The 12404-nt window shown below is 34.9% G+C and overlaps 1 protein-coding gene across 1 annotated transcript; it reads left to right on the forward strand.

The window, feature by feature from the left end:
* Nucleotides 1-1350: 1350 nt before the first annotated feature.
* On the forward strand, nt 1351-2280 carry LOC138874969 (uncharacterized). The gene has a single exon (XM_070153768.1). It carries the CDS (start codon nt 1351-1353, stop codon nt 2278-2280), a length of 930 nt encoding a protein of 309 aa, XP_070009869.1.
* The last annotated feature ends 10124 nt before the right edge of the window (nt 2281-12404 follow it).

A 12404-nucleotide genomic window follows, 5' to 3' on the forward strand; every position in this document is an offset into this window, starting at 1 on the left:
CGTGGCTGTAAACAATCAAAAAGAAATTAAACAGCAAGTTCAGACAACAAACAGTTTTGCATGTTTAGAAGTGGAAAACAGTGAAGAACTTTATACAAATCAGCTCATTGACAGTGTTGTCCGAAAAAATGCCTCCAAGTCCATAATTCGTGCGACTGAAAATAATGCAGACCCCATTAATATTCATACAGTTGCGGAGAATGAGTCAGAAGAGATGCAATTTGATTTTTCGACTAGACAAATGGTACAAAATGTAAATTCACCTAGTTCATCTAGGAGACCATTAGCTATGTCAAAACCAAAGAAACTGAACCATGCAACACCTACTTTCAATCCTACAACAATAAGATATCATGCAGCAAACAGGGAATCAACAGCAGATTGTGTACAACAAGATTTGGGGAATGAGCAGCATTTTGACAATTACTCAACTGCCCAATGGGTGCAAGAAGCATTCAAAAATAATGTAGTTCAGGCCAGTACCTCATGTCAAGACATTCCTTCACAGGACACCAAAGTTGGACAACATTTAGCAAACAATAAAGAGAATGACTTAATTGAAGATACAGATTTTGAGAAATTCAGGACCAATGAAAAAGATAAATGGGCAGGAGGGAGATTATGGATCAACCAAACAGAGAAAGTCTTAGAAGATGAGCAGATTCCAGATACAATGCATAGTGAAAAAGAATTTGGAGGAAATGAAGTGGAAGATGAGAATCAAAGTTTTAATTGTAATGCCAATGCAATCAATATTCAAAACATAAGTGAATGCACAAATGCAGCAGAAGAAAAGACAAAAGAGGGGAACATCAATATTATAGATCCAGGAGGGACTTTACATAATGATTTTAGTAATGTCTTGAAAGAAGCTGAAAATAAAGACAAGAACCAAAAGAAAAAGTCAGACAAGAACCAAGAGAAGACAGTGCAAGTCTATGCAAGAAGTGTTGTACCATTGAGCATAGGGAAGGATGTAGCAGGAAGTGTTGTTCCATCGAACAATACATAGCTGTTGACAAATGAACTTGAAGAAAACGATGCTGAACTTACCAATCAAGAAAATGATGCTGCACTTACCAATCAAGCATATGATGTTGTGACATCAAAAGAAACAATAGAAGCACATGACCAAGTTGGCCACGCAGAACCTAAAGGTAGAGACATGGATGAGGAAACCACTACATAAAATTTCCTTAATGTTGCCAAGCAGGGTGATCTATCGCCAAGGCTTATTGATAGAGTAAAATCTGCAACAAAAGGAAAAAAGAAACAGTCAAAATAGACATCTACTGTCCCAGCCAGTGGAGTACAAACAAGGAGAACACTGTCCAAACCCCAAAACATTTAATGGATGCAATTATATGGAATGTCAGGTCAGTAAATACAATGCAAGCATTTGAAAGGCTGATTACAATGCACAGAAAACATCACTTTGAGTTCATAGGAATCCTTGAGCCTATGCAACAGTCTCACAAAATGGAGAGGTATAGAGCAAGAATTGGTTTGGCACAGGCTGTGGTGAATGTATCAAACAAGATTTGGGCTTTTATTGATGAAATATTTGAGGTTACTATTCTGTATAACAAGACTCAACAACTGACTTTGATATTAACGCACACTGAAACACATGTTGAGCTCATCCTTACACTAGTTTATGCCAAATATGACCGCATTGAAAGAATTGAACTATGGGATTCTTTGTATGCAATGGCATCAGATATGACAGTACCATGGCTAGTTGGAGGCGACTTTAATGTGATATGGGATGAGGAAGAGAAATTTGGAGGCTTACCAGATTCTCTCATTGAAGTAGATGACTTTAGGCACTGCATCAATACCTGCAACTTGACAGACTTGGGATTTAAAGGAAGCATATTTACATGGTGGAATGGAAGATCAGAGGAAGACTGTATTTTTAAAAGATTGGACAGATGTTTTGGCAATCATGAATTGCAACAGACCTTTCCTGGATTGGAGGTAACTCACTTGTCCAAAATTGGGTCTGATCATTGCCCAATGCTGCTGAAATGTGATATAGAAACTCCTCCAATTAAGAAGTCATTCAGATTTCTTAACCTCTGGACTAAGCATGAAACCTTCAAAGATTTAGTAAAGGAGAATTGGAATGCTGATTTTAGTGCTAACCCTTTCTGCATTTTTAACTACAAGTTAAAGAAGCTTAAGAAAACACTATCTACCTGGAGCAGAGCTACATATGAGAATATATTCCAGAAGATTGCAAGCCTTGAGGAGGTGGTCCTGGTTCATGAAAGATAATTTGAAGTCAATGCTACACAGATGAATAGACAAAGATTACAATAGGTCCAAGCTGAAATGATTAAATATCTTGCATTAGAAGAAGAATTCTGGAGACAAAAAGCTGGCATGTTATGGTTCAAAGATGGCGATAGAAACACTAAATTCTTCCATGCTCAAGTTAATGGGAGAAGGAAGAGACTGAAATTATCAAGGATCCAAAATAGCCTTGATAACTGGATTGAAGAAGATCACTTAATAGCAGAAGAAGCACTAAAGTTCTACAAGGATCAATTTACTGAGAGTGCAGTCCCAAATGATTTCGATATTCTAAATCATGTACCTTCAATGGTAGATAGTGATCATCATGAAAGATTGATGGCCTTGCCTTCCAATGAAGAATTGAAGAGAGCAGTTATGGGGTTGAATGGGGACTCAGCTGGTGGACCAGATGGTTTCACTGGAGCCTTTTACCAAACATGCTGGGAAATTATTGAAGAATATGTTGTCCAAATGGTCAAGGCTTTCTTTTGCGGTCAGCGGCTGCCAAAGAGTGTTACGCACACAAACCTGGTTTTATTACCAAAGAAAAAAGAAGTTATGACCTTTGCAGACATGAGACCAATCAGTCTTAGTAACTTTGTTAACAAGATTTTCTCTAGGGTTATTCATGAGAGGTTGGTTGAATTATTACCAAACATAATATCAGAGGAACATGCAGGTTTTGTGAAAGGCAGGAGCATAGTTGAGAATGTACTGTTAACTCAAGAAATCATTACGCATATCAGGTTGAGAACAAAAGCAGGTCCAAACGTAGTGATTAAGCTTGATATGGAAAAAGCTTACGACAGGCTATCATGGCTATTCCTGACCAAAATACTAAGTAAAATGGGATTTCCTGAAGCTTTTATTGGCTTGATCTTTGATTTGATTGGGAACAATTAGTACTCTATGCTTATAAATGGTCAGCCTAATGGTTTCTTCAAATCATTGAGTGGAGTTAAACAGGGTGACCCTTTGTTACCAACTCTATTTATTCTAGCAGCAGAAGCACTTTCTCGGGGATTGAATTCACTACACACTAACCTGTATTTCTGTGGATTTGGAATGCCAAAATGGACCCCAAAAATAAATCATCTATCATATGCTGATGATACAATCATTTTCTGCTCATCTGATGAAACTTCGTTGAGACTTGTCATGGAGGTTCTGCAAGCTTATGAATCATCATCTGGTCAACTGGTGAACAAAACCAAATCAGCCACATACCTGCATCATTTAATGGATAATGAGGTGATTAACAAGGTGGAAAGGATTACAGGTATACGAAGACAATGTTTCCCTATGACCTATCTTGGCTATCCTATTTTTTATGCAAGAAGAAGGGGAGACTATTACCAGGGATTAATCACCAAGGTTATGGACAAACTTCAGTCATGGAAAGGAAAACTCATGTCTGTGGGAGGCAGAGCTGTTTTAATCGCAAATGTCATGCAGAGTATCCCAATTCATATGTTGTCAGCAGTCAATCCTCCAAATTATGTGATCAACAAATTACATAGCATTTTTGCCAAGTTTTTCTGGTGCAGCAATGTCGGAGGAAGCACTAGACATTGGGCGTCTTGGACTAACCTGTGTATGCCTTTTGACGAGGGAGGCATAGGCTTCAGGTCCCTGCATGACGTATCGAAGGCATTGTTCTGCAAATTGTGGTAGAATTTCAGGACTAAGCCCACTTTGTGGAGTGCATATATTTGTCAAAAGTACTGCAAGAAACTAAATGCAGTAATTGTACCTTGGAAACGTGGATCCCGCGTGTGGAGAAAAATGCTAGAATGTAGGGACTTGATTGAGCATCAAATCTACTGGAAACTGAGAATGGGATCAACTCAATTCTGGTTCGATAATTGGACTGAGATGGGAGCCATATATTTTCAGGTGCCTGCAGAGTTTGGTATCGATGAGGATAATCATAATGTCAACGATCTGGTTGAAAATGGTATGTGGAATGTGGATAAAATTTTTGAGAGCCTACCTGAAGATTTGGCAAACCACATTGTGCAGAATATTAGACCACCAACTGAAATTTCACAGTTAGATACTCCTTTCTTGATGCTTGAAACAAGGGGACATTTTACAGTAAAATCTGCATGGGATTACCTGCGAAGAAGAGCCAACCCAAAATTAGCTTACAAGAAGATATGGGTAAAAGATTTACCTTTCAAGATATCTTTCTTCCTGTGGAAGGTGTGGAAAGCAAAACTGCCACTTGATGATTTCTTGCGTAAAATAGGATACTCCATGCCATCTAAATGTTGGTGTTGTGCTGATCCAAAGGAGGAGTCTTTAGTACATTTGTTCTTCACATCAAATGCAGCTAGAAGTGTTTGGAGTTACTTCCTGAGGAGAGCAAGAATTGCATTAGATGGGTTGTCATTACATCAAGCAATTACAAAGTGTTGGACATCAGCAGTAGTACCTAGATTGAAGCCAATGTTACAAGCTTTACCTGCATGCATTGTATGGGAACTTTGGAAGAGAAGAAACAGTTTGAAATATGGAGAAGCAGTGTCAGTGAGCAGAGTTATTTACCAGGTATCATCTACTTTGCAATCGCTGGTCCAACTGAAAAGGCCAGGACTACATGTGCCTCACAAGTGGCTGGACTTACTGATAATGATGGAGCAATACACACCTCGACTGAAATATGATAAAGTGTTATGGGAATTTCCTTCAAGAGGATGGATCAAAATGAATACGGATGGAGCATGTAGAGGGAACCCAGGGAGGAGTTCAATTGGTTTCTGCATAAGGGATGAGGCATGTGATTTAATATATGCAGAAGGAAGGGAGATTTCTGAAGGAAACAACAATGAATCAGAAGCGGTAGCTATTGTTGAGGCATTGAAGATGTGCAAAAATCTTAATTATTGCCGGATATGGCTGCAGACAGATTCTATGCTATTAAAGAACATTATAGAGGAATCATGGAAGCCTCCATGGTATATTACTGAACATGTAGAGGAGATTCTAATATTGAAGGAACAAAGTACCATCAAGGTCACACACATTTTAAGAGAAGGGAATACATTAGCAGACCATCTTGCCAATTACGCCCTCGATGAAGGAAATACTGAATGCCATGGTTTCTGGGATCTGGACTCAAAAGGAAGGAGGATTATTAATGAAGATAAGATGCAATATCCTTACATAAGAGTGAAAGTTGCAAGGAATTAAGAGGAAAAGAGGATTCATTTTGTTATCACACTCGAATCATTCTGGAGGAGAGTTTGGATAGCAATTTTTCGGCTAACTTTGTTCACTTTTTTGCAGGTATTTCATCGAAGCTAAAGCCTAATATTATAGTAGAATATGAAATAGTGGTATTAATGCATTGCATTCAATCCACTGGGAGGACATTAAAGATGGGCTTTCGCACTTTTACAATATATTATACATGGAAATGACTCACATCAAAGGGAAGTAATGCAATAGCATGGGAAATAAGTTGAGCATGTATTTTTTAAGAAGTTTATGCATATTATCAGAAGCCAAATAGTTTGGAGTGTGCACCAGCATGCAACGGATCTGAGCAAAGGATTGAAAGAAATCAATTAAGCATGCGATTTGGAAACACAAGATACATATGCTTTCAGACAAGAACTGGAAGCTCACTTTTTCGATAATGCAAATGAACGAGTATTTTTTAATACAAATAACTGTCCATTGTGGCATTTACTAATTCATAAAAATCTTTTCATGTGCACACATGGGTTAATGTGGAAGGCATGGCAGACAACACATGTTGTTGAGCAAAGGAATCACATGAAAAGGTGTAATACACATGGAAAGTTATCTAGGATACATAAAAGCATGCAATACTTTCAGATGATGGTACTATGGGATATAATTCTTTATGCTTCAGCTATATGTGGAGCTCACGTGCTTCTGGATTCTCCAGCACAAAGCTGTCTCTATTGGTCAGCTCAATCGAGGAATATCGACATTGCATGTTTCACGCACGACAGCAGATGTCATGCACGCTTTTTCTGCTGTCAAACGTTATGCGATCAACATGTGGGAGAGACTATTGAGGAATATTGATACACGAACGGATGCTGGCAGCTTTATCAAAATCAGTTGGGGCGTGATTTTTTGGGAATACATTCGAACAGGGATGCTCGGCAGTTTCCAAATGGAATTGCACGCCAAGACTTACTGCTAAAAGTAACTAGAGGAGAGCATGTGTGCTGTAAAAGCCTTTCACATGCACATTTATTACATATGAAAGCCTGGAAGACAACAAATGCTGTCGAACAAAAATGGAATGTTATCTTGGATGCAGACTTGTATTTTACAAAGATTAATAGCATTAATGTGATATCAATGTTGTGTGCAACACTCAATTTTGATAATAGGCTATTTGTTAAATTCAAACTTTATTCCTTTCATTTCGTAGGATATCATGACATTGTATTTTGTCTTTTATTTTGTTATAAATAAAACTAGCCCTAGGCGTTTGCCTAGCGGATTGACTAAAAAAAAGGAGTAAATCTGCACAACTTCAAAACTGAGAGAAAAAGTGCTGACAACGATGAAAGAGTGCGGCCACGGAAGGACAACCGCTGGGGCGGCCACAATTACGCTCTCAGTGTAAGTGAGGTTCAGAGAAGGAGTTTTGAAGGCATCAGAGGCCGCTGACTGCACTGAAATAGCGCGGCAGCAGAATTACTCGATATGGTCACGGTCCAAATAGCGGTGAGGGCGAAATTGAGAATCAGAGGACTGGAAAATTGAGCTCAAGTGAAGAGCGCGGTTCGCGAACATATTTCGCGGACGCGGTTGCAGACAACGCTGAGGCAATTGGTTTTCCGCTCCCAGCGGAATCAAGTCCAGTCCCAATCCCAAAGTGAAGAACCGCGGTCCGCGCTTGCATTTGCGCGGCCGTGGAAGTCCAAGCACTGAGGCGCTCATTAATCCACTATCAGCGAAACCTCTATAGTGGCATTTTAGTCCAGTAATTTCAGCTGTGTATAAATAGATCTTTTTCAGAATTTTAGGGTATCTTTTGTACTGGAGAGCTCGTGAACCGCCATACTTAGCTATATTAAGTAATTTTAGAGTATATTTAGTTATTATTCTTAAATTTTATCTTTATAATCAACATTTATGGCTTATATTTCATCTCCATCTTTGATTTCTACCTTTATTATGAGTAGCTAAATCCATTAGCTAGAGTTGTGACCAACCCTAGTATGGGTATTTAATGGGTCTTCTATTTTAGGGCTTAATTGTTTATGTGTTAGTGATATTTAGCTTGTATCATGCTTTAATTGTAGAATTGGTGGTTGCAAACACTGATTCATGCCTTTATGAATTAGACTCTTCTTGAGAAAGAGGGACTAATTCTAGGAAATTCAGGCTAACAAGGAATTTGGGTGCATTCAAAGATTGATAGCTCTAATTAAAGGGTAAAACCTAGAGATAGTAATACCCGACTTGAGCCAATTTTACTTGTATTGTTTGAACACCTAATTGGGCTTGAGAAAGCCAATTAGCACAAAGTCACTCAAACGACCGAGAGGTATAGAGTGAGTAATTTTGTGTAATGGTTATATCACGTCCTCAAATATAACAAGCGTGTCCTAAATCTTAGATTCCATTATATACTCGCCTAGGTGTAAGTCACTTCCCTAGTGCCTTTTATCACTTGAGAAAACCCTTACAAAAATATTGTTCTTAGATTATTTTCAGCATTCATTAGCATTAAAGTAGAATAGTAACAAACCCAAACATGTTTAGAAGTGCAATTAAGAACAACACACATAGCTAGATTGGATAGAAATCCAATTCCAAACCAATATTAACTCTCTGTGGATTCGATCCTGACCTTTTGGATAAAAGCTGCATCGACCACTCCTCTCAATTATATTGTGGTGTAGGGTTGTAGCTGATCAAGTATACACATGATCTACTGAAGACCTTACATTTACTCATCATAAACATCATGCAAAATCGAGTTTCTCTGACTCAACTCTTCCACAACTATATCTCTTACCAACCGTCTTTCTGGATGTAGGTATCGTTGTATTATCAATAAGATAGAGATTAGGAAATTGAGTTCTTACAACTGAGCTCTACCACACGATCTTGAGCAAGAAGAAAGAGTGACAGTCCTAAATGCCCTATAGCCTCCTGCTTATAAGTGTGGTGCATGACACACCTATAAATAAGACTCCACTAGACAAGACTTGTAGACTCCCTAGGACAGAACTGCTCTGATACCACTTTTGTCATGACCCAAACTTATGGGCCGCACCGGGCACCCGGTACCTTACTCAACCGAGTACCAACATACATATCTTTCTTATCGTACTCTTATTGGCAAATAGGCCAAATGAGCCGTCATGGGATAATCAGAATAAACATAAGGGAATACTCAATATAAGAGGACCCAACCTGATATAAAAAATTAAACATGTGACATACAGAACTATAAGGCCAACATGATCATTTGTAAACTCAAAACATAGGCCGACAAGGACATACAAGTATCCATATACATGACATCTGTCTACAAGCCTCTAAGAATACATAGGTATGATAAAGGCCAGGACAGGCCCCCACCATACAAAACAATACACGTCTAAATCATACTAACCAAACAAGCAACTCTGAAGAAAATGGAGCGCATCAACATCTTCCGCTGGGCTGATAGCCTACTCGGAGGACCCTCGACCTGTCTATCGGGACCTGCGGACATGAAACGCAGCGTCCCCAACAAAGTACGTCAGTACGAATAGTGTATCGAGTATGTAAGGCACACAAATAAGTATATAAAATATATGGAAGAAACATGGAGTAAATGACTCAACTTGTAAGTCTGGATAACTCTGTAAATCATGAAATACTTATAGTGTCATCTATATGCATATGAATGTCATGTCGTGTATAGGTACATGTGTTCATAACATCATCAAGCCTCTGAGGGCATTCCATCATATCAACTCGGCCATTGTGGCAAATCATCAATGTATACCAACTGATCAAGTGGTGATGGGTATATAACACCGTAACCTTTTCTCATATCCCATATATATATATACGCGTATATAATGCCATCTAGTCATGTGTCAATGTAAATGAATACAATGCATGAGAAGTACGTCAATAAAAAATTTCAGAGTGTCATAAGACCATTGTGTTTTTGATTAATATCATAAATAAACTTTATCAATTTATGCATTTTCTGAGACCCATAAACAGATGATAGAATAATATGACACACAGGGAATCAAGAACATAAGCATCTCTAGTATTTCTATGAATAGAGTCATTTATGGAAATTTTGCATTTGCTCGTTTCGTTTGTGTCGTATAGATCATGCCAAAAAGAAAGAAGGGATAGCCTTAACATACTTGATTCGATTCTCTTGACAATATCTCTAACACACGTCAATTGTGACAACACGTAACGGCAAAATCAGAGTAGAAAAATATCCCGTATGATATTCTTGAGAAAGATTGCACCGTACTCCATTATAATTGCAAAACCTCACTTTGATTTGAATTGTTGAAGTCTTTCATTGCTTATATGATATATGCAGATGCATATTAAATGCCCCAAATAACGCGATGAGGTTCTTTAAGAGTCATAAAACTCTTAAGTTATAGATTTCTTATACATGGATGTGGGGTCCACTTTCATAATGACTAAGCCACAAAAAGACTCTCTTAATGCTACCTTATTCTATGGTTTTAAGAGTCACAATTTGGTTAGGCCTTGGCTGCCACGTGAGGATCTTATCCTTATTCAATAATTAAATATCAATCATCTTAATTAATTGTTAATCTTGAACTTACGTTGATTAACTTACGACAAAATTTTAACGTACGAAAATGCGGGATGTAAATCTCATTTTCGAGCTTTCATCAATTTACTTATGGCGTACTTTTATGTACAAAAAACATGGAGTGTAACAATTATGTTAAATGATATAAATGGATAATGATATTAAATAAAGAAGAAAGTTAATGAGGCGACAAGAAAACATGAAATACTATGTATTAGGTAATGTAATAGCAATAAATAAAAATTAAAAAATATTTAATATAATAAATAGAAGGGAAAGATGATTTGAACATGAGATTAGATTAAAACTATGGTAAAACGCTCAAACTATGGATAGGTATACAAAATTAAAGTTTTACTAGATAAATAAAAATAAAAAATTAGATAACAAATTAAAATTTAAAGAATATAAAATAAATATCTCATGTAGGTAATTTATTAACGAAAATAAAATTTTACTTTGTATCCTGAAACTAAAAGAAAAAGAAAATTTAATTGCACGTGATATAAAAATAATTATAAGAAAACACAATAGATTTAAATATAATAATTAAAAACCTATGTATTAATATTTTAGACTAATTCAAAGTTATAGCTTAAAATAAAATGAGATATTACATATTTTTATTATATTATCAAATATTAATATAAAAAACTAATTAAAATTTCATAATAAGGTTAAAAATATATAAAGATAAAAATAGAGATAGTGTGAGAATATTTATACTTTGAATTAATTCAAGGATAAGTATATTACATAATTAAAAAATACTCAAAAATATTATTGATAGATTTAAATGATGAAAGAAATCTGAGTAAGAGGATAAAAGTATAAAAATACATTAAATTTTAGGAATAAAATTTTTATTTCTATATAATTATCAAAAGGGTAATAAACAATATAATAAGTCAATTGGTATGCTAATAAAAATCACATGAAAATATAAAAATATTAAGTAATGAATAATGCAGCAACTATAAGTAAAGATTAAATAGAGATTTTGTTTTTGGTGAAAATGTAGAAGAATAAGACGTATTCGATTTTGAGGTAAAACATAAATTGGTAGTAAGAATTTTATTAAAATAATATGCTCAAATAAGACATATTACAACATGATAATTGAGATTAGATTAAAACTATGGTAAAACGCTCAAACTATGGATAGGACCACAAAATTAAAGTTTTACTATATAAATAAAAATAAAATTTTGATAACAATTCAAAATTTAAAGAATATAAAATAAATATCTCATGTAGGTAATTTAGTAACGAAAATAAAAGTTAAATTTGTATCCTGAAACTAAAAGAAAAAGAAAAATTAATTGTGTGTGATACAAAAATAATTATAAGAAAAATACAATAAATTTAAAATATAATAACTAAAAATATATATTAATATTTTAGACTAATTCAAAGTTATAACTTAAAATAAAATGTGATACTACATATTTTTATTATATTATCAAATATTAATATAAAATACTAATTAAAATTTCATAATAGGGGTAAAAATATATAAAGAGGAAAAATAGAGATAGTGTGAGAATATTTATATTTTTAATTAGTTCAATCATAAGTATATTAAATAATTAAATAATACTCAAAAATATTATTGATTGATTGAAATGGTGAAAGAGGTCTGAGTAAGAGGATAAAAGTATAAAAATACATTACATTTTAGGAATAAAATTTATATTTATATATAATTATCAAAAGGGTAATAAACAAGATATTTAATCAATTGGTAAGCCAACAAAAGATCACATGAAAATATAATAATATTAAATAATGCATAATGCTACAACTATACCCAAAGATTAAATAGAGATTGTTTTCGGTGAAAATGCAGAAGGATAGGACGTGTGCGACTTTGAGGTAAAACATAAAGTGGTAGTAAGAATTTTCTTAAAACAATATGCTCAAATAAGACATATTACAACATGATAATTGATATGTTTAGTATTCTTTAATTTTGACTATAGAATAAAATGCAAGTACTAAGATCAAGGGGTTGGGTTGTTACAGATATAAAAAAGAAAAAAGAATTCATGTTATCCAGTACGAAATATGAGAAATAGTTTCATGTCCTGATTCTTAACTAATCTCTAATAATTCTATGTAATTTTTATCTGGAAGGTTTAAATTTTAATGTAATTTGCATATAATCCAAATAACCCAAATTATAATTTGATATTTGTTTGCGTATCGCGTGGGTACAAGTACTAGTTTGGGTTAATTCATAAATTTAGTTTAATTAGAAAGTATACTTCTATATAATTTTTAGTTATTTATA

Source organism: Nicotiana sylvestris, chromosome 8, assembly GCF_000393655.2.
Source record: "Nicotiana sylvestris chromosome 8, ASM39365v2, whole genome shotgun sequence".
In the NCBI taxonomy this organism is placed as follows: domain Eukaryota; kingdom Viridiplantae; phylum Streptophyta; class Magnoliopsida; order Solanales; family Solanaceae; genus Nicotiana; species Nicotiana sylvestris.